General features: G+C 49.5%; 2 protein-coding genes across 4 annotated transcripts in view; both read right to left on the bottom strand.

The window, feature by feature from the left end:
- LOC129858556 (gap junction alpha-3 protein-like) overlaps positions 1–22,480 on the bottom strand; it is a 32,910-nt gene extending 10,430 nt beyond the window's left edge. The window contains exon 1 of one of the 2 annotated variants that reach the window (XM_055927877.1): positions 22,422–22,480. The gene's annotated coding sequence lies outside the window, so the exon portion shown is untranslated. Of the gene's footprint in view, positions 1–851; positions 2,437–22,421 lie in introns of those variants that run through there. The other variant, XM_055927878.1, reaches the window with a different exon arrangement.
- Positions 22,481–24,609: 2,129 nt separating this feature from the next.
- Positions 24,610–26,998, bottom strand: LOC129858557 (gap junction beta-1 protein-like). Of its 2 annotated transcripts, none has more exons than XM_055927880.1 (2): positions 26,868–26,998; positions 24,610–25,461 (listed from the first exon to the last, which is right to left on the bottom strand). In XM_055927880.1, the coding sequence occupies exon 2, from the start codon at positions 25,445–25,447 to the stop codon at positions 24,620–24,622; it is 828 nt and encodes a 275-aa protein (XP_055783855.1). In that variant the 5' UTR covers positions 25,448–25,461; positions 26,868–26,998; the 3' UTR covers positions 24,610–24,619. The 2 variants fall into 2 exon arrangements, with proteins under 2 accessions (XP_055783855.1, XP_055783854.1); XM_055927879.1 differs by lacking the exon at positions 26,868–26,998 and adding an exon at positions 26,156–26,355.
- Positions 26,999–27,899: the final 901 nt, after the last annotated feature.

Genomic DNA, 27,899 nt, shown 5'->3' with positions numbered 1-27,899 from the left:
CCACCTTTCTGTGTTACGGGGCCAAGTCCCCACCTTTCTGTGTTACTGGGCCAAGTCCCCACCTTTCTGTGTTACTGGGCCAAGTCCCCACCTTTCTGTGTTACGGGGCCAAGTCCCCACCTTTCTGTGTTACGGGGCCAAGTCCCCACCTTTCTGTGTTACGGGGCCAAGTCCCCACCTTTCTGTGTTACTGGGCCAAGTCCCCACCTTTCTGTGTTACGGGGCCAAGTCCCCACCTTTCTGTGTTACGGGGCCAAGTCCCCACCTTTCTGTGTTACGGGGCCAAGTCCCCACCTTTCTGTGTTACGGGGCCAAGTCCCCACCTTTCTGTGTTACTGGGCCAAGTCCCCACCTTTCTGTGTTACGGGGCCAAGTCCCCACCTTTCTGTGTTACGGGGCCAAGTCCCCACCTTTCTGTGTTACGGGGCCAAGTCCCCACCTTTCTGTGTTACGGGGCCAAGTCCCCACCTTTCTGTGTTACGGGGCCAAGTCCCCACCTTTCTGTGTTACGGGGCCAAGTCCCCACCTTTCTGTGTTACTGGGCCAAGTCCCCACCTTTCTGTGTTACGGGGCCAAGTCCCCACCTTTCTGTGTTACGGGGCCAAGTCCCCACCTTTCTGTGTTACGGGGCCAAGTCCCCACCTTTCTGTGTTACGGGGCCAAGTCCCCACCTTTCTGTGTTACGGGGCCAAGTCCCCACCTTTCTGTGTTACGGGGCCAAGTCCCCACCTTTCTGTGTTACGGGGCCAAGTCCCCACCTTTCTGTGTTACGGGGCCAAGTCCTAACAGTACCAGACACAGTAATCCAGAGTGTTAGTCTGAAACAGAAAGTAGAATATGGAGGTACCTACCTTGTCAGTCTACTGTCCCCAGAAGAGTAGCTCTCTGTGGGACTGAGACCATGTGGCTCCCCTCGTACCCTCCTTCCTTCTGTGTCTCTCCCTCCTCCCCCGTCCCTCTCTCTCTCTCTCCAACCCAGTGAGGCCTATGTGGCTGGTTGCTCCTGGCCGCTCTCTCTCCTGTCCAGGTCTCAGCAGATGGAATGCCCTTGAAAGGACAGGAAACACCAGACCAGCTCTGGCCACAACAAGACCGTTCCCCACTACGGGACACACCAACACACTCCTGTCTTCGCTCCTAGAGTTCCTCTCCGACCCTCTCTCCCTGTCTTCCCTCCTAGAGTTCCTCTCCGACCCTCTCTCCCTGTCTTCACTCCTAGAGTTCCTCTCCGACCCTCTCTCCCTGTCTTCACTCCTAGAGTTCCTCTCCGACCCTCTCTCCCTGTCTTCACTCCTAGAGTTCCTCTCCGACCCTCTCTCCCTGTCTTCACTCCTAGAGTTCCTCTCCGACCCTCTCTCCCTTCCAACCAGCTGAACACCGCTGCTACTGATACTGCTGCTAGCCAAGACCAACTCTCCCTCCCTCTATCCCCTCCCTCTATCCCCCGGGGTTACATTTGGCCCAGGGCTGAGGGCACTCTCTAACGTCTGCTATGAGAGCCCCTGGCCCATCTCCCCAGCCTGGTTGAGGTGATTGACAGGGCAGCTGGCCAATAAGCTTGACTTTCTGGTCTGTCTGGCATCAAGTGCAGCTCATTGCTAAATATAGGGGAAGGGTGTCTCTGTCAATGTGGTGTAGGAGGGCAGGGGGCATGACTTCATGAGGGTGTCCCTAATGGCACCATATAGTGCACTACTTTAGACCAGAGCCCTACGGCACCCTATTCCCTATATAGTGCACTACTTTAGACCAGAGCCCTACGGCACCCTATTCCCTATATAGTGCACCACTTTGTATCAGAGCCATATGGGTGACCAGAGCCCTATTCCCTATATAGTGCACTACTTCAGACCAGAGCCCTATTCCCTACATAGTGCACTACTTCAGACCAGAGCCCTATTCCCTACATAGTGCACCACTTCAGACCAGAGCCCTATTCCCTACATAGTGCACTACTTTATATCAGAGCCCTATGGGTGACCAGAGCCCTATTCCCTACATAGTGCACTACTTTATATCAGAGCCATATGGGTGACCAGAGCCCTATTCCCTACATAGTACACTACATTAGACCAGAGCCCTATGGGTGACCAGAGCCCTATTCCCTACATAGTGCACTACTTTATATCAGAGCCATATGGGTGACCAGAGCCCTATTCCCTATATAGTGCACTACTTCAGACCAGAGCCCTATTCCCTATATAGTGCACTACTTTAGACCAGAGCCCTATGGGTGACCAGAGCCCTATGAGCACTACGTTTGGAACAGGGTGCCATTTGGGACACAGCTTTGGAGAAGAGCAGCCGTTCAGGACCTGAAGCCACCAATGACAGGCAGGCGAAGAATGTTGAAAGCCACCAATGACGGGAGTGTAACGTAGACAGCTCCAGGAAGGCTGCTATAGGGAGCTCTGGTAAACACTACATGGATACACTGTACACTAAGACTTGAAACCAGGATCTATTACAACATACTGCTACTGACACTTTGCCACGTCAGTCATTGTTATAAACCACGTCAACACATGAGTTGTTCAAATCATTGTGGATTTTACTCCTTAAATGTACAGTAATATATATATATATATATACTGTTCCAACCTGTTTCATCTGTCAAATATACACCATGGACTGGATTAGGGTTGCAAAATTCTGTTTCCTTTTCCCAGAAATCCTGTTTTTAGAATTCCCGGGATTCAAGACGGAATAAGCAGGAACTCTGGTATCCTCCAACTGTAACGATGTGCGCTGAGAGTCCGGGAAGCAAGTTCAGCGAGTGAGAGTGTTTTAATAAATAAACACAACGTAGTACACAAACAAGAAACACGAACAACGCACAGAATGGACACAGAAACAATGACGCCTGGGGAAGGAACCAAAGGGAGTGACAGACATAGGGAAGGTAATCAGGGAGGTGATGTGAGTCCAGGTGAGTGGCATAATGCGCGTAACGATGGTGACAGGTGTGTGTAACAATGGTGACAGGTGTGCGTAACAATGGTGACAGGTGAGCGTAACGATGGTGACAGGTGTGCGTAACGATGGTGACAGGTGTGCGTAACGATGGTGACAGCTGCGTGTAACGATGGTGACAGGTGAGCGTAACGATGGTGACAGGTGTGCGTAACGATGGTGACAGGTGTGCGTAACGATGGTGACAGGTGTGCGTAACGATGGTGACAGCTGCGTGTAACGATGGTGACAGGTGAGCGTAACGATGGTGACAGGTGTGCGTAACGATGGTGACAGGTGTGCCTAACGATGGTGACAGGTGTGCGTAACGATGGTGACAGGTGAGCGTAACGATGGTGACAGGTGTGCGTAACGATGGTGACAGGTGAGCGTAACGATGGTGACAGGTGTGCGTAACGATGGTGACAGGTGTGCGTAACGATGGTGACAGGTGTGCGTAACGATGGTGACAGGTGAGCGTAACGATGGTGACAGCTGCGTGTAACGATGGTGACAGGTGCGTGCAACGATGGTGACAGGTGAGCGTAACGATGGTGACAGGTGAGCGTAACGATGGTGACAGGTGTGCGTAACGATGGTGACAGGTGTGCGTAACGATGGTGACAGGTGTGCGTAACGATGGTGACAGCTGCGTGTAACGATGGTGACAGGTGCGTGCAACGATGGTGACAGGTGTGCCTAACGATGGTGACAGGTGTGCGTAACGATGGTGACAGGTGTGCGTAACGATGGTGACAGGTGAGCGTAACGATGGTGACAGGTGTGCGTAACGATGGTGACAGGTGCGCGTAACGATGGTGACAGGTGAGCGTAACGATGGTGACAGGTGCGCCCAACGATGGTGACAGGTGCGCCCAACGATGGTGACAGGTGCGCGTAACAATGGTGACAGGTGCGCGTAACGATGGTGACAGGTGAGCGTAACGATGGTGACAGGTGAGCGTAACGATGGTGACAGGTGTGCTCCATAACGAGCAGCCTGGTGACCTAGAGGCCGGAGAGGGAGGACACGTGACATCACAACCAGGATTTATGGGAAGTAACAGGAATGTAGATGAATAGTAATACTGTAACTAAAGCAGAAATAAAGAGCTGTTGCTGAATGACAAGCGCAGGTTCAATTCAATATCTTTATAATTCTTAATTCTTAATTTTACTGTACAACAAAATGTATTTAGCCTTCTATGAGAACAATGTGCATGATTAAATTATAAACTGACAAACTGGAAACTAGACAGAAATAGAGAGGAGAATAATTATATTACAGTACAATAACTTTCATTAAATATGAAAAAATAAATAATATTATACAAATAAAATGATTTAATGGCATAAAAAAAACTGTAGGTAAATGTCAAATGGTAGCAGCCTGTTTTCAACCAATCAAAAACCAGGATGTTATTGGCTAATCTACTTTGCCTAGTAACGCACAAACCTGAAGAAAGAAAAAGGAATTCTCTCTCTAATCTCTGCCTCGTCATAGGTTCCACTGCACATCACATGACTTCTCAACAATGACACCATTTCTGGGCAGATCCAGAATAATGACCCGTTCAAACTCAGTTCATTGTGTTGAGATGACTGATGTTTAACACACGTCTGAGAATCTAGAAACACCATCAGTAACATGTTGAGATGACTGATGTTTAACACGTCTGAGAATCTAGAAACACCACCAGTAACATGTTGAGATGACTGATGTTTAACACACGTCTGAGAATCTAGAAACACCACCAGTAACATGTTGAGATGACTGATGTTTCTTTAAAAAAAACTTTCCATAAGCACAAAAAGCTTATTTCTCTGAAATGTTGTGCATCAATTTGTTTACATCCCTGTTAGTGAGCATTTTTCCCTTGACAAGATAATCCATCCACCTGACAGATGTGGCATATCAAGAAGCTGATTAAACAGCATGATCATTACACAGGTGCACCTTGTGCTGGGGACAATAAAAGGCCTTTTTAAATGTGCCGTTTGGTCACACAACACAATGCCACAGATGTCTCAAGTTTTGAGGGAGCGTGCAATTGGCATGCTGACTGCAGGAATGTCAGCAAGAGCTGTTTACAGATCATTTTATGTTCATTTCTCTACCATAAACCGCCTCCAACATCGTTTTAGAGAATTTGGCAGGACGTCCAACCGGCCTCACAATCGCAGACCACATCTGACCACGCCAGTCCAGGACCTCCACATACGGGTTCTTCACCTGCAGGATCGTCTGAGGGGGGTAGAGGGGGTGCTGAGGAGTATTTATGTCTGCAATAAAGCCCTTTTGTGGGGAAAAACTCATTCTGATTGGCTGGGCCTGGCTCCCCAGTGGGTGGGCCTATACCCAGTCATGTGAAATCCATAAATTCACGCAAAAACATTTTTAAAAAGTGAAATTGTTGAAATTGTTGCATGTTGCATTTATATATTTGTTCAGTATAGTACCGGTCTGAGAAGATAGAAACACAATGACTAACGCCGATAGAGAGGAGGTCAGAGACCTGACCGTGTGGTGCCAGGACAACAACCTCTCCCTCAACGTGATCAAGACAAAGGAGATGATTGTGGACTACAGGAAAAGGAGGACCGAGCACGTCCCCATTCTCATCGACGGGGCTGTAGTGGAGCAGGTTGAGAGCTTCAAATTCCTTGGTGTCCACATCACCAACAAACTAGAATGGTCCAAACACACCAAGACAGTCGTGAAGAGGGTACGACAAAGCCTATTCTCCCTCAGGAGACTAAAAAAGATTTGGCATGGGTCCTGAGATCCTAAAAAGGTTCTACAGCAGCACCACCGAGAGCATCCTGACGGGTTGCATCACTGCCTGGTATGGCAACTGCTTGGCCTCGGACCGCAAGGCACTACAGAGGGTAGTGCGTATGGCCCAGTACATGGGGCAAAGCGTCCTGCCATCCAGGACCTCTATACCAGGCGGTGTCATAGGAAGGCCCAAAAATTGTCAAAGACTCCAGCCACCCTAGTCATAGACCGTTCTCTCTGCTACCACACGGCAAGCGGTACCGGAGCGCCAAGTCTAGGTCCAAGAGGCTTCTAAACAGCTTCTACCCCCAAGCCATAAGACTCCTGAACAGCCAATCAAATGGCTACCCAGACTATTTGCATTTCCCCCCCCCCCACCCCCTTCTACGCTGCTGCTGCTCTCTGTTATTATCTAGGCATAGTCATTTAAATAACTAAATAAATAACTACCTACATGTACATATTACCTTGACACCGGTGCCCCCGCACATTGACTCTGTACCGGTACCCCCTTGTATATAGCCTCCACATTGACTCTGTACCGGTACCCCCTGTATATAGCCTCCACATTGACTCTGTACCGGTACCACCTGTATATAGTCTCCACATTGACTCTGCACCGGTACCCCCTGTATATAGCCTCCACATTGACTCTGTACCGGTACCCCCTGTATATAGCCTCCACATTGACTCTGTACCGGTACCACCTGTATATAGTCTCCACATTGACTCTGCACCGGTACCCCCTGTATATAGCCTCCACATTGACTCTGTACCGGTACCCCCTGTATATAGCCTCCACATTGACTCTGTACCGGTACCCCCTGTATATAGCCTCCACATTGACTCTGTACCGGTACCCCCTGTATATAGCCTCCACAATGACTCTGTACCGGTACCCCCTGTATATAGCCTCCACATTGACTGTGTACCGGTACCCCTTTGTATATAGCCTCCACATTGACTCTGTACCGGTACCCCCTGTATATAGCCTCCACATTGACTCTGTACCGGTACCACCTGTATATAGTCTCCACATTGACTCTGCACCGGTACCCCCTGTATATAGCCTCCACATTGACTCTGTACCGGTACCCCCTGTATATAGCCTCCACATTGACTCTGTACCGGTACCCCCTGTATATAGTCTCCACATTGACTCTGCACCGGTACCCCCTGTATATAGTCTCCACATTGACTCTGTACCGGTTCCCCCTGTATATAGCCTCCACATTGACTCTGTACCGGTACCCCCTGTATATAGCCTCCACATTGACTCTGTACCGGTACCCCCTGTATATAGCCTGCACATTGACCCTGTACCGGTACCCCCTGCATATAGCCTCCACATTGACTCTGTACCGGTACCCCCTGTATATAGCCTCTACATTGACTCTGTACCGGTACCCCTTGTATATAGCCTCTACATTGACTCTGTACCGGTACCCCCTGTATATAGTCTCCACATTGACTCTGTACCGGTACCCCCTGTATATAGTCTCCACATTGACTCTGTACCGGTTCCCCCTGTATATAGCCTCCACATTGACTCTGTACCGGTACCCCCTGTATATAGCCTCCACATTGACTCTGTACCGGTACCCCCTGTATATAGCCTCCACATTGACCCTGTACCGGTACCCCCTGCATATAGCCTCCACATTGACTCTGTACCGGTACCCCATGTATATAGCCTCTAAATTGACTCTGTACCGGTACCCCCTGTATATAGCCTCTACATTGACTCTGTACCGGTACCCCCTGTATATAGCCTCTACATTGACTCTGTACCGGCACCCCCTGTATATAGCCTCCACATTGACTCTGTACCGGTACCCCCTGTATATAGCCTCCACATTGACCCTGTACCGGTACCCCCTGCATATAGCCTCCACATTGACTCTGTACCGGTACCCCCTGTATATAGCCTCCACATTGACTCTGTACCGGTACCCCTTGTATATAGCCTCAAAAATGACTCTGTACCGGTACCCCCTGTATATAGCCTCCACATTGACTCTGTACCGGTACCCCCTGTATATAGTCTCCACATTGACTCTGTACCGGTACCACCTGTATATAGTCTCCACATTGACTCTGTACCGGTTCCCCCTGTATATAGCCTCCACATTGACTCTGTACCGGTACCCCCTGTATATAGCCTCCACATTGACTCTGTACCGGTACCCCCTGTATATAGCCTGCACATTGACCCTGTACCGGTACCCCCTGCATATAGCCTCCACATTGACTCTGTACCGGTACCCCCTGTATATAGCCTCTACATTGACTCTGTACCGGTACCCCCTGTATATAGCCTCTACATTGACTCTGTACCGGTACCCCCTGTATATAGCCTCTACATTGACTCTATACAGGTACCCCCTGTATATAGCCTCCACATTGACTCTGTACCGGTACGCCCTGTATATAGCCTCCACATTGACCCTGTACCGGTACCCCCTGTATATAGCCTCCACATTGACTCTGTACCAGTACCCTTTGTATATAGCCTCCACATTGACTCTGTACCGGTACCCCCTGTATATAGCCTCCACATTGTACCGGTACCCCCTGCATATAGCCTCCACATTGACTCTGTACCGGTACCCCCTGTATATAGCCTCCACATTGACTCTGTACCGGTACCCCCTGTATATAGCCTCCACATTGACTCTGTACCGGTACCCCCTGTATATAGCCTCCACATTGACTCTGTAGCGGTACCCCCTATATATAGCCTCTACATTGACTCTGTACCGGTACCCCCTGTATATAGCCTCCACATTGACTCTGTACCGGTACCCCCTGTGTATAGACTCCACATTGACTCTGTACCGGTACCCCTTGTATATAGCCTCCACATTGACTCTGTACCGGTACCCCCTGTATATAGCCTCCACATTGTACCGGTACCCCCTGTATATAGCCTCCACATTGACTCTGTACCGGTACCCCCTGTATATAGCCTCCACATTGTACCGGTACCCCATGTATATAGCCTCCACATTGACTCTGTACCGGTACCCCCTGTATATAGTCTCCACATTGACTCTGTACCGGTTCCCCCTGTATATAGCCTCCACATTGACTCTGTACCGGTACCCCATGTATATAGCCTCCACATTGACTCTGTACCGGTACCCCCTGTATATAGCCTCCACATTGACTCTGTACCGGTACCCCCTGTATATAGCCTCCACATTGACTCTGTACCGGTACCCCCTGTATATAGCCTCCACATTGACTCTGTACCGGTACCCCCTGTATATAGCCTCCACATTGTACCGGTACCCCCTGTATATAGTCTCCACATTGACTCTGTACCGGTACCCCCTGTATATAGTCTCCACATTGACTCTGTACCGGTTCCCCCTGTATATAGCCTCCACATTGACTCTGTACCGGTACCCCCTGTATATAGCCTCCACATTGACTCTGTACCGGTACCCCCTGTATATAGCCTCCACATTGACCCTGTACCGGTACCCCCTGCATATAGCCTCCACATTGACTCTGTACCGGTACCCCCTGTATATAGCCTCCACATTGACTCTGTACCGGTACCCCCTGTATATAGCCTCCAAATTGACTCTGTACCGGTACCCCTGTATATAGCCTCCACATTGACTCTGTACCGGTACCCCCTGTGTATAGCCTCCATATTGTACCGGTACCCCCTGTATATAGCCTCCACATTGACTCTGTACCGGTACCCCCTGTATATAGCCTCCACATTGTACCGGTACCCCCTGTATATAGCCTCCACATTGACTCTGTACCGGTACCCCCTGTATATAGCCTCCACATTGACTCTGTACCGGTACCCCCTGTATATAGCCTCCACATTGACGCTGTACCGGTACCCCCTGTATATAGCCTCCACATTGACTCTGTACCGGTACCCCCTGTATATAGCCTCCACATTGACTCTGTACCGGTACCCCCTGTATATAGCCTCCACAATGACTCTGTACCGGTACCCCCTGTATATAGCCTCCACATTGACTCTGTACCGGTACCCCCTGTATATAGCCTCCACATTGACTCTGTACCGGTACCACCTGTATATAGTCTCCACATTGACTCTGTACCGGTTCCCCCTGTATATAGCCTCCTCATTGACTCTGTACCGGTACCCCCTGTATATAGCCTCCACATTGACTCTGTACCGGTACCCCCTGTATATAGCCTCCACATTGACCCTGTACCGGTACCCCCTGTATATAGCCTCCACATTGTACCGGTACCCCCTGCATATAGCCTCCACATTGACTCTGTACCGGTACCCCCTGTATATAGCCTCCACATTGACTCTGTACCGGTACCCCCTGTATATAGCCTCCACATTGACTCTGTACCGGTACCCCCTGTATATAGCCTCCACATTGACTCTGTAGCGGTACCCCCTATATATAGCCTCTACATTGACTCTGTACCGGTACCCCCTGTATATAGCCTCCACATTGACTCTGTACCGGTACCCCCTGTATATAGCCTCCACATTGACTCTGTACCGGTACCCCCTGTATATAGCCTCCACATTGACTCTGTACCGGTACCACCTGTATATAGTCTCCACATTGACTCTGTACCGGTTCCCCCTGTATATAGCCTCCTCATTGACTCTGTACCGGTACCCCCTGTATATAGCCTCCACATTGACTCTGTACCGGTACCCCCTGTATATAGCCTCCACATTGACCCTGTACCGGTACCCCCTGTATATAGCCTCCACATTGTACCGGTACCCCCTGCATATAGCCTCCACATTGACTCTGTACCGGTACCCCCTGTATATAGCCTCCACATTGACTCTGTACCGGTACCCCCTGTATATAGCCTCCACATTGACTCTGTACCGGTACCCCCTGTATATAGCCTCCACATTGACTCTGTAGCGGTACCCCCTATATATAGCCTCTACATTGACTCTGTACCGGTACCCCCTGTATATAGCCTCCACATTGACTCTGTACCGGTACCCCCTGTATATAGCCTCCACATTGTACCGGTACCCCCTGTATATAGCCTCCACATTGACTCTGTACCGGTACCCCCTGTATATAGCCTCCACATTGTACCGGTACCCCCTGTATATAGCCTCCACATTGACTCTGTACCGGTACCCCCTGTATATAGCCTCCACATTGTACCGGTACCCCATGTATATAGCCTCCACATTGACTCTGTACCGGTACCCCCTGTATATAGCCTCCACATTGACTCTGTACCAGTTCCCCCTGTATATAGCCTCCACATTGACTCTGTACCGGTACCCCCTGTATATAGCCACCACATTGACTCTGTACCGGTACCCCCTGTATATAGCCTCCACATTGACTCTGTACCGGTACCCCCTGTATATAGCCTCCACATTGAGTCTGTACCGGTACCCCCTGTATATAGCCTCCAAATTGTACCGGTACCCCCTGTATATAGTCTCCACATTGAGTCTGTACCGGTACCCCCTGTATATAGTCTCCACATTGACTCTGTACCGGTTCCCCCTGTATATAGCCTCCACATTGACTCTGTACCGGTACCCGCTGTATATAGCCTCCACATTGACTCTGTACCGGTACCCCCTGCATATAGCCTCCACATTGACTCTGTACCGGTACCCCCTGTATATAGCCTCCATATTGTACCGGTACCCCCTGTATATAGCCTCCACATTGACTCTGTACCGGTACCCCCTGTATATAGCCTCCACATTGTACCGGTACCCCCTGTATATAGCCTCCACATTGACTCTGTACCGGTACCCCCTGTATATAGCCTCCACATTGACTCTGTACCGGTACCCCCTGTATATAGCCTCCACATTGACGCTGTACCGGTACCCCCTGTATATAGCCTCCACATTGACTCTGTACCGGTACCCCCTGTATGTAGCCTCCACATTGACTCTGTACCGGTACCCCCTGTATATAGCCTCCACATTGACTCTGTACCGGTACCCCCTGTATATAGTCTCCACATTGACTCTGTACCGGTACCACCTGTATATAGTCTCCACATTGACTCTGTACCGGTTCCCCCTGTATATAGCCTCCACATTGACTCTGTACCGGTACCCCCTGTATATAGCCTCCACATTGACCCTGTACCGGTACCCCCTGCATATAGCCTCCACATTGACTCTGTACCGGTACCCCCTGTATATAGCCTCCACATTGACTCTGTACCGGTACCCCCTGTATATAGCCTCCAAATTGACTCTGTACCGGTACCCCTGTATATAGCCTCCACATTGACTCTGTACCGGTACCCCCTGTGTATAGCCTCCATATTGTACCGGTACCCCCTGTATATAGCCTCCACATTGACTCTGTACCGGTACCCCCTGTATATAGCCTCCACATTGTACCGGTACCCCCTGTATATAGCCTCCACATTGACTCTGTACCGGTACCCCCTGTATATAGCCTCCACATTGACTCTGTACCTGTACCCCCTGTATATAGCCTCCACATTGACGCTGTACCGGTACCCCCTGTATATAGCCTCCACATTGACTCTGTACCGGTACCCCCTGTATATAGCCTCCACATTGACTCTGTACCGGTACCCCCTGTATATAGCCTCCACAATGACTCTGTACCGGTACCCCCTGTATATAGCCTCCACATTGACTCTGTACCGGTACCCCCTGTATATAGCCTCCACATTGACTCTGTACCGGTACCACCTGTATATAGTCTCCACATTGACTCTGTACCGGTTCCCCCTGTATATAGCCTCCTCATTGACTCTGTACCGGTACCCCCTGTATATAGCCTCCACATTGACCCTGTACCGGTACCCCCTGTATATAGCCTCCACATTGTACCGGTACCCCCTGCATATAGCCTCCACATTGACTCTGTACCGGTACCCCCTGTATATAGCCTCCACATTGACTCTGTACCGGTACCCCCTGTATATAGCCTCCACATTGACTCTGTACCGGTACCCCCTGTATATAGCCTCCACATTGTACCGGTAACCCCTGTATATAGCCTCCACATTGACTCTGTACCGGTACCCCCTGTATATAGCCTCCACATTGTACCGGTACCCCCTGTATATAGCCTCCACATTGACTCTGTACCAGTTCCCCCTGTATATAGCCTCCACATTGACTCTGTACCGGTACCCCCTGTATATAGCCACCACATTGACTCTGTACCGGGAACCCCCTGTATATAGCCTCCACATTGACTCTGTACCGGTACCCCCTGTATATAGCCTCCACATTGACTCTGTACCGGTACCCCCTGTATATAGCCTCCAAATTGTACCGGTACCCCCTGTATATAGTCTCCACATTGACTCTGTACCGGTACCCCCTGTATATAGTCTCCACATTGACTCTGTACCGGTTCCCCCTGTATATAGCCTCCACATTGACTCTGTACCGGTACCCCCTGTATATAGCCTCCACATTGACTCTGTACCGGTACCCCCTGTATATAGCCTCCACATTGACCCTGTACCGGTACCCCCTGCATATAGCCTCCACATTGACTCTGTACCGGTACCCCCTGTATATAGCCTCCACATTGACTCTGTACCGGTACCCCCTGTATATAGCCTCCATATTGTACCGGTACCCCCTGTATATAGCCTCCACATTGACTCTGTACCGGTACCCCCTGTATATAGCCTCCACATTGTACCGGTACCCCCTGTATATAGCCTCCACATTGACTCTGTACCGGTACCCCCTGTATATAGCCTCCACATTGACTCTGTACCGGTACCCCCTGTATATAGCCTCCACATTGACGCTGTACCGGTACCCCCTGTATATAGCCTCCACATTGACTCTGTACCGGTACCCCCTGTATGTAGCCTCCACATTGACTCTGTACCGGTACCCCCCTGTATATAGCCTCCACAATGACTCTGTACCGGTACCCCCTGTATATAGCCTCCACATTGACTCTGTACCGGTACCCCCTGTATATAGCCTCCACATTGACTCTGTACCGGTACCCCCTGTATATAGCCTCCACATTGACTCTGTACCGGTACCCCCTGTATATAGTCTCCACATTGACTCTGTACCGGTACCACCTGTATATAGTCTCCACATTGACTCTGTACCGGTTCCCCCTGTATATAGCCTCCACATTGACTCTGTACCGGTACCTCCTGTATATAGCCTCCACATTGACTCTGTACCGGTACCCCCTGTATATAGCCTCCACATTGACTCTGTACCGGTACCCCCTGTATATAGCCTCCACATTGACCCTGTACCGGTACCCCCTGTATATAGCCTCCACATTGTACCGGTACCCCCTGCATATAGCCTCCACATTGACTCTGTACCTGTACCCCCTGTATATAGCCTCCACATTGACTCGGTACCGGTACCCCCTGTATATAGCCTCCACATTGACTCTGTACCGGTACCCCCTGTATATAGCCTCCACATTGACTCTGTAGCGGTACCCCCTATATATAGCCTCTACATTGACTCTGTACCGGTACCCCCTGTATATAGCCTCCACATTGACTCTGTACCGGTACCCCCTGTATATAGCCTCCACATTGACTCTGTACCGGTACCCCTTGTATATAGCCTCCACATTGACTCTGTACCGGTACCCCCTATATATAGCCTCCACATTGTACCGGTACCCCCTGTATATAGCCTCCACATTGACTCTGTACCGGTACCCCCTGTATATAGCCTCCACATTGTACCGGTACCCCATGTATATAGCCTCCACATTGACTCTGTACCGGTACCCCCTGTATATAGCCTCCACATTGACTCTGTACCAGTTCCCCCTGTATATAGCCTCCACATTGACTCTGTACCGGTACCCCCTGTATATAGCCTCCACATTGACTCTGTACCGGTACCCCCTGTATATAGCCTCCACATTGACTCTGTACCGGTACCCCCTGTATATAGCCTCCACATTGACTCTGTACCGGTACCCCCTGTATATAGCCTCCACATTGTACCGGTACCCCCTGTATATAGCCTCCACATTGACTCTGTACCGGTACCCCCTGTATATAGCCTCCACATTGACTCTGTACCGGTACCCCCTGTATATAGCCTCCACATTGACGCTGTACCGGTACCCCCTGTATATAGCCTCCACATTGACTCTGTACCGGTACCCCCTGTATATAGCCTCCACATTGACTCTGTACCGGTACCCCCTGTATATAGCCTCCACAATGACTCTGTACCGGTACCCCCTGTATATAGCCTCCACATTGACTCTGTACCGGTACCCCCTGTATATAGCCTCCACATTGACTCTGTACCGGTACCCCCTGTATATAGCCTCCACATTGACTCTGTACCGGTACCCCCTGTATATAGTCTCCACATTGACTCTGTACCGGTACCACCTGTATATAGTCTCCACATTGACTCTGTACCGGTACCCCCTGTATATAGCCTCCACATTGACTCTGTACCGGTACCCCCCTGTATATAGCCTCTACATTGACTCTGTACCGGTACCCCCTGTATATAGCCTCCACATTGACTCTGTACCGATACCCCCTGTATATAGCCTCCACATTGACCCTGTACCGGTACCCCCTGCATATAGCCTCCACATTGACTCTGTACCGGTACCCCCTGTATATAGCCTCCACATTGACTCTGTACCGGTACCCCCTGTATATAGCCTCCACATTGACTCTGTACCGGTACCCCCTGTATATAGCCTCCACATTGACTCTGTACCGGTACCCCCTGTATATAGCCTCCACATTGACCCTGTACCGGTACCCCCTGCATATAGCCTCCACATTGACTCTGTACCGGTACCCCCTGCATATAGCCTCCACATTGACTCTGTACCGGTACCCCCTGTATATAGCCTCTACATTGACTCTGTACCGGTACCCCCTGTATATAGCCTCTACATTGACTCTGTACCGGTACCCCCTGTATATAGCCTCTACATTGACTCTGTACCGGCACCCCCTGTATATAGCCTCCACATTGACTCTGTACCGGTACCCCCTGTATATAGCTTCCACATTGACCCTGTACCGGTACCCCCTGCATATAGCCTCCACATTGACTCTGTACCGGTACCCCTTGTATATAGCCTCCACATTGACTCTGTACCGGTACCCCCTGTATATAGCCTCCACAATGACTCTGTACCGGTACTCCCTGTATATAGCCTCCACATTGACTCTGTACCGGTACCCCCTGTATATAGTCTCCACATTGACTCTGTACCGGTACCACCTGTATATAGTCTCCACATTGACTCTGTACCGGTTCCCCCTGTATATAGCCTCCACATTGACTCTGTACCGGTACCCCCTGTATATAGCCTCCACATTGACTCTGTACCGGTACCCCCTGTATATAGCCTCCACATTGACCCTGTACCGGTACCCCCTGCATATAGCCTCCACATTGACTCTGTACCGGTACCCCCTGTATATAGCCTCTACATTGACTCTGTACCGGTACCCCCTGTATATAGCCTCTACATTGACTCTGTACCGGTACCCCCTGTATATAGCCTCTACATTGACTCTATACAGGTACCCCCTGTATATAGCCTCCACATTGACTCTGTACCGGTACGCCCTGTATATAGCCTCCACATTGACCCTGTACCGGTACCCCCTTTATATAGCCTCCACATTGACTCTGTACCGGTACCCCCTGTATATAGCCTCCACATTGTACCGGTACCCCCTGCATATAGCCTCCACATTGACTCTGTACCGCTACCCCCTGTATATAGCCTCCACATTTACTCTGTACCGGTACCCCCTGTATATAGCCTCCACATTGACTCTGTACCGGTACCCCCTGTATATAGCCTCCACATTGACTCTGTAGCGGTACCCCCTATATATAGCCTCTACATTGACTCTGTACCGGTACCCCCTGTATATAGCCTCCACATTGACTCTGTACCGGTACCCCCTGTATATAGCCTCCACATTGACTCTGTACCGGTACCCCTTGTATATAGCCTCCACATTGACTCTGTACCGGTACCCCCTGTATATAGCCTCCACATTGTACCGGTACCCCCTGTATATAGCCTCCACATTGACTCTGTACCGGTAGCCCCTGTATATAGCCTCCACATTGTACCGGTACCCCATGTATATAGCCTCCGCATTGACTCTGTACCGGTACCCCCTGTATATAGCCTCCACATTGACTCTGTACCAGTTCCCCCTGTATATAGCCTCCACATTGACTCTGTACCGGTACCCCCTGTATATAGCCTCCACATTGTACCGGTACCCCCTGTATATAGTCTCCACATTGACTCTGTACCGGTACCACCTGTATATAGTCTCCACATTGACTCTGTACCGGTTCCCCCTGTATATAGCCTCCACATTGACTCTGTACCGGTAGCCCCTGTATATAGCCTCCACATTGACTCTGTACCGGTACCCCCTGTATATAGCCTCCACATTGACCCTGTAACGGTACCCCCTGCATATAGCCTCCACATTGACTCTGTACCGGTACCCCCTGTATATAGCCTCCACATTGACTCTGTACCGGTACCCCCTGTATATAGCCTCCACATTGACTCTGTACCGGTACCCCCTGTATATAGCCTCCACATTGACTCTGTACCGTACCCCCTGTATATAGCCTCCACATTGACTCTGTACCGGTAACCCCTGTATATAGCCTCCACATTGACTCTGTACCGGTACCCCCTGTATATAGCCTCCACATTGACTCTGTACCGGTACACCCTGTATATAATCTCCACATTGACTCTGTACTGGTACCCCCTGTATATAGCCTCCACATTGACTCTGTACCGGTACCCCCTGTATATAGCCTCCACATTGACTCTGTACCGGTACCCCCTGTATATAGCCTCCATATTGTACCGGTACCCCCTGTATATAGCCTCCACATTGACTCTGTACCGGTACCCCCTGTATATAGCCTCCACATTGTACCGGTACCCCCTGTATATAGCCTCCACATTGACTCTGTACCGGTACCCCCTGTATATAGCCTCCACATTTACTCTGTACCGGTACTCCCTGTATATAGCCTCCACATTGACTCTGTACCGGTACTCCCTGTATATAGCCTCCACATTGACTCTGTACTCGTACCCTCTGTATATAGCCTCCACATTGACTCTGTACCGGTACCCCCTGTATATAGCCTCCACATTGTACCTGTACCCCCTGTATATAGCCTCCACATTGACTCTGTACCGGTACCCCCTGTATATAGCCTCCACATTGACTCTGTACCGGTACCCCTGTATATAGCCTCCACATTGACTCTGCACCGGTACCCCCTGTATATAGCCTCCACATTGACGCTGTACCGGTACCCCCTGTATATAGCCTCCACATTGACTCTGTACCGGTACCCCCTGTATATAGCCTCCACATTGACTCTGTACCGGTACCCCCTGTATATAGCCTCCACATTGACTCTGTACCAGTAACCCCTGTATATAGCCTCCACATTGACTCTGTACCGGTACCCCCTGTATATAGCCTCCACATTGACTCTGTACCGGTACCCCCTGTATATAGCCTCCACATTGACTCTGTACCAGTACCCCCTGTATATAGCCTCCACATTGACTCTGTACCGGTACCCCCTGTATATAGCCTCCACATTGACTCTGTACCGGTACCCCCTGTATATAGCCTCCACATTGTACCGGTACCCCCTGTATATAGCCTCCACATTGACTCTGTACCGGCACCCCCTGTATATAGCCTCCACATTGACTCTGTACCGGTACCCGCTGTATATAGCCTCCACATTGACTCTGTACCGGTACCCCCTGTATATAGCCTCCACATTGACTCTGTACCGGTACCCCCTGTATATAGCCTCCACATTGTACCGGTACCCCCTGTATATAGTCTCCACATTGACTCTGTACCGGTACCCCCTGTATATAGCCTCCACATTGACTCTGTACCGGTACCCGCTGTATATAGCCTCCACATTGACTCTGTACCGGTACCCCCTGTATATAGCCTCCACATTGACTCTGTACCGGTACCCCCTATATATAGCCTCCACATTGTACCGGTACCCCCTGTATATAGCCTCCACATTGACTCTGTACCGGTACCCCCTGTATATAGCCTCCACATTGACTCTGTACCGGTACCCCCTGTATATAGCCTCCACATTGACTCTGTACCGTACCCCCTGTATATAGCCTCCACATTGACTCTGTACCGGTAACCCCTGTATATAGCCTCCACATTGACTCTGTACCGGTACCCCCTGTATATAGCCTCCACATTGACTCTGTACCGGTACACCCTGTATATAATCTCCACATTGACTCTGTACCGGTACCCCCTGTATATAGCCTCCACATTGACTCTGTACCGGTACCCCCTGTATATAGCCTCCACATTGACTCTGTACCGGTACCCCCTGTATATAGCCTCCATATTGTACCGGTACCCCCTGTATATAGCCTCCACATTGACTCTGTACCGGTACCCCCTGTATATAGCCTCCACATTGTACCGGTACCCCCTGTATATAGCCTCCACATTGACTCTGTACCGGTACCCCCTGTATATAGCCTCCACATTTACTCTGTACCGGTACTCCCTGTATATAGCCTCCACATTGACTCTGTACCGGTACTCCCTGTATATAGCCTCCACATTGACTCTGTACTCGTACCCTCTGTATATAGCCTCCACATTGACTCTGTACCGGTACCCCCTGTATATAGCCTCCACATTGTACCTGTACCCCCTGTATATAGCCTCCACATTGACTCTGTACCGGTACCCCCTGTATATAGCCTCCACATTGACTCTGTACCGGTACCCCTGTATATAGCCTCCACATTGACTCTGCACCGGTACCCCCTGTATATAGCCTCCACATTGACGCTGTACCGGTACCCCCTGTATATAGCCTCCACATTGACTCTGTACCGGTACCCCCTGTATATAGCCTCCACATTGACTCTGTACCGGTACCCCCTGTATATAGCCTCCACATTGACTCTGTACCAGTAACCCCTGTATATAGCCTCCACATTGACTCTGTACCGGTACCCCCTGTATATAGCCTCCACATTGACTCTGTACCGGTACCCCCTGTATATAGCCTCCACATTGACTCTGTACCAGTACCCCCTGTATATAGCCTCCACATTGACTCTGTACCGGTACCCCCTGTATATAGCCTCCACATTGACTCTGTACCGGTACCCCCTGTATATAGCCTCCACATTGTACCGGTACCCCCTGTATATAGCCTCCACATTGACTCTGTACCGGTACCCCCTGTATATAGCCTCCACATTGACTCTGTACCGGTACCCGCTGTATATAGCCTCCACATTGACTCTGTACCGGTACCCCCTGTATATAGCCTCCACATTGACTCTGTACCGGTACCCCCTGTATATAGCCTCCACATTGTACCGGTACCCCCTGTATATAGTCTCCACATTGACTCTGTACCGGTACCCCCTGTATATAGCCTCCACATTGACTCTGTACCGGTACCCGCTGTATATAGCCTCCACATTGACTCTGTACCGGTACCCCCTGTATATAGCCTCCACATTGACTCTGTACCGGTACCCCCTATATATAGCCTCCACATTGTACCGGTACCCCCTGTATATAGCCTCCACATTGACTCTGTACCGGTACCCCCTGTATATAGTCTCCACATTGACTCTGTACCGGTACCCCCTGTATATAGCCTCCACATTGACTCTGTACCGGTACCCGCTGTATATAGCCTCCACATTGACTCTGTACCGGTACCCCCTGTATATAGCCTCCACATTGACTCTGTACCGGTACCCGCTGTATATAGCCTCCACATTGACTCTGTACCGGTACCCCCTGTATATAGCCTCCACATTGACTCTGTACCGGTACCCCTTGTATATACGATGAATAGATTAACAAGATGTTTATCTTTCATTTGCTGTATTGGACTTGTTAATGTGTGAAAGTTACATATTTCCCAAAAATATTTTTGGAATTTCCCGCGCTGCCTTTTCAGCGGAATGTTGTCAGGGGTTCCGCTAGCGGAACGTGTGTCCTAGAAATGTTAATGGGAGTTGTCAGTAGTCCATCTTCGGACATCCAGTTTTCCACATCGCTGCTGCTAACCCTAGTACTGATAGTACTGACCCTAGTACTGATAGTACTGACCCTAGTACTGATAGTACTGATCCTAGTACTGATAGTACTGACCCTAGTACTGATAGTACTGACCCTAGTACTGACCCTAGGACTGACCCTAGTACTGACCCTAGGACTGACCCTAGTACTGATAGTACTGACCCTAGTACTGATAGTACTGACCCTAGTACTGATAGTACTGACCCTAGTACTGACCCTAGGACTGACCCTAGTACTGATAGTACTGACCCTAGTACTGATAGTACTGATCCTAGTACTGACCCTAGTACTGATAGTACTGATCCTAGTACTGACCCTAGGACTGACCCTAGTACTGACCCTAGTACTGATAGTACTGATCCTAGTACTGACCCTAGGACTGACCCTAGTACTGACCCTAGTACTGACCCTAGTACTGATAGTACTGATCCTAGTACTGACCCTAGTACTGATAGTACTGACTCTAGTACTGACCCTAGTACTGACCCTAGTACTGACCCTAGTACTGACCCTAGTACTGACCCTAGTACTGACCCTAGTACTGACCCTAGTCCTGATCCTAGTCCTGATCCTAGTACTGACCCTAGTACTGACCCTAGTACTGACCCTAGTACTGACCCTAGTACTGATCCTAGTACTGATCCTAGTACTGACCCTAGTACTGACCCTAGTACTGACCCTAGTACTGACCCTAGTCCTGATCCTAGTACTGACCCTAGTACTGACCCTAGTACTGACCCTAGTCCTGACCCTAGTACTGACCCTAGTACTGACCCTAGTCCTGACCCTAGTACTGACCCTAGTACTGACCCTAGTACTGACCCTAGTACTGACCCTAGTACTGACCCTAGTACTGACCCTAGTACTGACCCTAGTACTGACCCTAGTCCTGACCCTAGTACTGACCCTAGTACTGATAGTACTGACCCTAGTACTGATAGTACTGACCCTAGTACTGACCCTAGTACTGACCCTAGTACTGACCCTAGTACTGACCCTAGTACTGATAGTACTGACCCTAGTACTGACCCTAGTACTGATAGTACTGATCCTAGTACTGATCCTAGTACTGATAGTACTGACCCTAGTACTGACCCTAGTACTGATAGTACTGACCCTAGTACTGACCCTAGTACTGACCCTAGTACTGACCCTAGTACTGACCCTAGTACTGACCCTAGTACTGATAGTACTGACCCTAGTACTGATAGTACTGACCCTAGTACTGACCCTAGTCCTGACCCTAGTCCTGACCCTAGTACTGATAGTACTGACCCTAGTACTGATAGTACTGACCCTAGTACTGATAGTACTGACCCTAGTACTGATAGTACTGACCCTAGTACTGATAGTACTGATCCTAGTACTGATAGTACTGACCCTAGTACTGACCCTAGTACTGACCCTAGTACTGACCCTAGTACTGATAGTACTGACCCTAGTACTGACCCTAGTACTGATAGTACTGACCCTAGTACTGACCCTAGTACTGACCCTAGTACTGATAGTACTAAAACAACATAGTAAAGCTCCATTGTTTTCTGTGCACCATTAAAAATACCTTTAATGTCTTAATAATGAGTGATCCGTTCCTGCTGTAGGAGTAGTCTCCATTCTGTAGGAGTAGTCTCTGTAGCATAGGAGTAGTCTCCCTGCTGTAGGAGTAGTCTCTGTGCCGTAGGAGTAGTCTCTGTGCCGTAGGAGTAGTCTCTGTGCCGTAGGAGTAGTCTCTGTGCCGTAGGAGTAGTCTCCATTCTGTAAGAGTATTCTCCCTGCTGTAGGAGTAGGCTCCCTGCCTTAGGAGTAGTCTCCCTGCCGTAGGAGTAGTCTCCCTGCTGTAGGAGTAGTCTCCCTGCTGTAGGAGTAGTCTCCCTGCTGTAGGAGTAGTCTGTAGGAGTAGTCTCCATTCTGTAGGAGTAGTCTCCATTCTGTAGGAGTAGTCTCTGTGCTGTAGCAGTAGTCTGTAGGAGTAGTTTCCATGCCTTAGAAGTAGTCTCCCTGGTGTAGGAGTAGTCTCCCTGCTTTAGGAGTAGTCTCTCCACTGTAGGAGTAGTCTATAGGAGTAGTCTCCATTCTGTAGGAGTAGTCTCTGTGCTGTAGCAGTAGTCTATAGGAGTAGTCTCCATGCCGTAGAAGTAGTCTCCATGCTGCAGGAGTAGTCTCCTGGCTGTAGGAGTAGTCTCCTGGCTGTAGGAGTAGTCTCCCTGCTGTAGGAGTAGTCTCCCTGCTGTGGGAGTAGTCTATAGGTGTAGTCTCCGTGCTGTAGGAGTAGTCTCCATGCTGTAGTAGTCCCTCTGCTGTAGGAGTAGTCTCCCTGCTGTAGGAGTAGTCTATAGGAGTAGTCTCCCTGCTGTAGGAGTAGTCTATAGGAGTAGTCTCTGTTTTGTAGGAGTAGTCTCCCTGCTGTAGGAGTAGTCTATAGGAGTATTCTCCGTGCTGTAGGAGTAGTCTATAGGAGTAGTCTCCGTGCTGTAGGAGTAGTTTATAGGAGTAGTCTCCCTGCTGTAGGACTAGTCTATAGGAGTAGTCTCCGTTTTGTAGGAGTAGTCTCCCTGCTGTAGGAGTAGTCTATAGGAGTAGTCTCCCTGCTGTAGGACTAGTCTATAGGAGTAGTCTCCGTTTTGTAGGAGTAGTCTCCCTGCTGTAGGAGTAGTCTCCGTTTTGTAGGAGTAGTCTCCCTGCTGTAGGAGTAGTCTATAGGAGTAGTCTACGTGATATAGGAGTAGTCTGCTGGCTGTAGGAGTTAGTCTCCCTGCTGTAGGAGTAGTCTCCCCGCTGTAGGAGTAGTCTCCCCGCTGTAGGAGTTAGTCTCCCCGCTGTCGGAGCAGTCTCCCCGCTGTAGTAGTAGTCTCCCCGCTGTAGGAGCAGTCTCCCCGCTGTAGGAGCAGTCTCCCCGCTGTAGGAGCAGTCTCCCTGCTGTAGGAGCAGTCTACGTGATATAGGAGTAGTCTCCCTGCTGTAGGAGTAGTCTCCCTGCTGTAGGAGCAGTCTCCCCGCTGTAGGAGCAGTCTCCCCGCTGTAGGAGCAGTCTCCCCGCTGTAGGAGCAGTCTCCCCGCTGTAGGAGCAGTCTCCCCGCTGTAGGAGCAGTCTCCCCGCTGTAGGAGTAGTCTCCCCGCTGTAGGAGTAGTCTCCCCGCTGTAGGAGTAGTCTCCCTGCTGTAGGAGCAGTCTCCCCGCTGTAGGAGCAGTCTCCCCGCTGTAGGAGCAGTCTCCCCGCTGTAGGAGTAGTCTCCCTGCTGTAGGAGTAGTCTCCCTGCTGTAGGAACAGTCTCCCCGCTGTAGGAGTAGTCTCCCCGCTGTAGGAGTAGTCTCCCCGCTGTAGGAGACTCAGTGAGTTCCAATACAATGGTTTTGTCAAGTCATGTGCTGAAACAAATGTTCCTTTATCCACCAGTTCCTGCGCCGAGGTTGAGAGACAAAACAGTGACTGTGTCGATGAAACAAAGTTCTCCCTCCAATCCAGCGCTGAGTTTGTCCGGGTTAGTTTGTATCCTACCACCGTTAGGAATGTTGAGAACATCGCACCAGCCACTAGAATAAATAGATGAAGAAATGAACGAGTGAATGATTGATGTTATTACTAGATGGAGCTATTGAGGATTTCTATACAGTATGGTTCCAAGCTGGTGGCGTTCATTAGTTTGAAGCAGTGAAAATTTGTGGGAACTAGGACTAGGCAGCCTATCAGAAAGCTTGAGCACCGTTTTCCTTCTCCATAGGCAGCAAATCAGAACACATCTCTCCCTCCAGGGCAGCCTATCAGAAAGCAGAGCACCTCTCTCCCTTCTCCATAGAGGTTTTCCTAGCTCCCACGGTGAACTTGAACTTCGACTGGTCAGCGATCATCTGGTTGATTTCATTCTGTTTGTAGGAGGACAGTTTCTGACCGATCCCTGCTACCTTAGTCTCTTCCCGGTTACCATGGATACACCTCAGACAGGCTCTGCCAATCAGGTAGGCCACCTCGGCCAGGTTGAGGAGAACGCACATCCCCGACACGGAGAGCATGAACACGGTGAAGATGGTTTTCTCCGTGGGTCGCGACACGAAGCAGTCCACAGTGTTGGGACAGGGGTACGAGTCACACTTGACCAGACGAAACATCTTGAAGTCAGGGTAGATCAGATAGAATATATAAAGGAAGCCGACTTCCAGAACGATCCTAAACAGCACACTGATCATGTAGGTCCACCAGAGGGCGCCTGCGATCGCAAACTTCTGATTCTTGATTTGTTCCAGCTCCTTCGGGGAAACGCGCCCGGACTTCTTCAGGATCTTCTTGTTGATGTGTCTGCGATGGGCTACATGCATGGCCACTAGGAGAGCAGGCGTGGACACCAGGATGAGTTGCAAGGCCCACAGGCGGATGTGTGAGATGGGAAAGAACTGGTCATAGCAGACAGAGTTGCAGCCGGGCTGCTCGGTGTTGCAGGTGAAGCCAGACTTCTCGTCACCCCAGACCGACTCGGCCGCCACCACGAGGACCAGGATTCTGAAGATGAAGATGACAGACAGCCAGATGCGGCCGATGCCGGTGGAATGCCTGTTTACGCCGCTGATCACGGCGTAAAAGGACCCCCAGTTCATTTTCGATTCCAGGTCTGGAGAGGAGGAACAAGAAGGGACATAGTTCAGACTGTTTAATGTTGACGTTTCAGCTCTAAAAGCTTTTCTCAAGCCCAGTCTGGAAAGGAGAAATGTCAAGCGGATGATCACACTCAGGAGAATAACTGTTCTTTAAAAGAATATAGGATTTAGGGAACAACTATGTCGACAATGTATTGATACAAGCTGACGTTCGTTCACACTCGGAAGGGTGGTCATTCTTATAAAGAATGACCATGTCAAGGAAACATGTCATGGAGGATTCAGGGGACATCAAAGTACATAACATGTTGGTAACGTATTGATACAATCATTGAAGCTGTACAATCTCTGAGTCAATCCATAATAAAGGCAGGCAATCAATCAAACCTGTAGTGAGGAAGAAAGAGTTCTTAAAGAACCCCACAGGTGTCCAACCAACCATCATCAGAAAAACTTGAAAAACATCAGAAAAACTTGAGCTCAAATCCTAAAAACACCAGACACATCGGACAGAAAAACAATTCTCAAACGTACTAATGTAGACAAAAAAAACATTACTTTCCTCCTACATAATCAACAACACCCAACCTAACACACCCTTGTCTATGTCCCCTTTCCCTATAAAAGTGCACTACTTTCAACCAGGGCCCACTACATAGGGTGTGATTTAGAAAGGAGCTTTAGTATTCCCTGAGCTGTTGGTCCTACCAGTCTCCACCGGCGGCGTCGGCAGCACCGGGTCCGTAGACCACCACCGTCAGGTGTAGCCTGGCCATGGAGCTGGAGCGGTCGGGTCACAGCAACGACAAAACAAGACTCAGCCAAATCTCTGGCCTGAGCTTTAAGAACCTCGGGGCGATGGCCTAACACGGCGCAGCATCACGCCACGTAAACGCTTCGATAGCCAATAGAGAAACGATAACGGAGACATGTGATCCATTCAACAAGTATTAATACTGACTGATCGTAACCTAACCTTCAGACAGACGGAAAAACGGACACGGCTACACTAGACACACAAGCCAAGATATATTCTCCAAGCAACGACTCAAAACATCCATCTCACTAGAAGAATCTTACAACTAACTTCAGACAGAGACACTGTCTAAGACCTCTCCTGTAACTGAAGAACTATAGCCAATCTCAAAACAGTCTTTAAACTATGCCAATCATAAAATACACCCAGATCAAAACCAAGAGAAGTTATTGTATTCCAGTGAACAGATGTTTCATGTCAGTAACTACTCTCTTTCTGCAGAACCATTCTAGAATCTAGTCTGGAATTCTCAGAGAACTCCAGAACACCTCAGACAGAATCTTTTATTTTCCTCATGAATCTCAACACAACATCATCATCATCATCATCATCCTCATCCAAATGGTTAATAAAGAAAATCAGAGATATTGTGATGCATTTTACCTTCAGCTGTGGTGGTACACAAAATGTGTACAAAGAAGGGTTAAATTAAATGAGTGTTTATTTTATCATCGAACCAGAAAGCTCTTGGCTTGTGAACACGATGCGTTGGTAAAATGCTAATCATTCCCGCGACACTAGCCACTACCCTGCACCGTAGCAGAGCCCAGCGGTCATATGGTCTCATATAAGCTATTACCATACAATGCTGCCCTTTATCAGAGCCCCAACAATACTTTGTGTTATTCTGATAAAACGTCCTGGTTTCTGCCTACCCACAGCAGAACATACAGTAGAAAGAATCTGAGTGGACACAAAAGGCCCGAGTCCCATGCCACATTAATTATTGTGCTTGGAGAGGAGGGGCAGAGGGCTTCTGACCCGAACCACTGACCGAGAGAGCAGCGGAAAAAGAAGGGCGAGCAGTGGGCAAAATGAGATGTTCGCAGAATCATTCAAGAAACTATAAATCTGAAACGTTTCCAAAAGTGGACAGTCAATGTCTTTGTGTTATATACTGGGTGTTTATTTAGGGAATAGATGGTTCTGATTGGCTTGTTCCCCTGATCTATCCATTGGATGGTTCTGATTGGCTTGTTCCCCTGATCTATCCATTAGATGGGTCTGATTGGCTTGTTCCCCTGATCTATCCATTAGATGGGTCTGATTGGCTTGTTCCCCTGATCTATCCATTAGATGGTTCTGATTGGCTGGTTCCCCTGATCTATCCATTGGATGGTTCTGATTGGCTTGTTCCCCTGATCTATCCATTGGATGGTTCTGATTGGCTTGTTCTCCTGATCTATCCATTAGATGGTTCTGATTTGTTTGTTCCCCTGATCTATCCATGAGATGATTCTGATTGGCTTGTTCCCCTGATCTATCCAGTAGCATGGTTCTGATTGGTTTGTTCCCCTGATCTATCCATTAGATGGGTCTGATTGGCTGGTTCCCCTGATCTATCCATTAGATGGGTCTGATTGGCTGGTTCCCCTGATCTATCCATTAGATGGTTCTGATTGGCTTGTTCCCCTG

This window comes from Salvelinus fontinalis, chromosome 6, assembly GCF_029448725.1.
Source record: "Salvelinus fontinalis isolate EN_2023a chromosome 6, ASM2944872v1, whole genome shotgun sequence".
Classification (NCBI taxonomy): Eukaryota; Metazoa; Chordata; class Actinopteri; order Salmoniformes; family Salmonidae; genus Salvelinus; species Salvelinus fontinalis.
The sequence above is the reverse complement of the archived record's forward strand: the minus strand, read 5'-3'. Positions and strand labels throughout refer to the sequence as shown.

Excerpts from the sequence above, each read along its gene's own strand:
- LOC129858557 (XM_055927880.1), bottom strand. The coding sequence starts at position 25,447 with ATGAACTGGGGGTCCTTTTACGCCGTGATCAGCGGCGTAAACAGGCAT.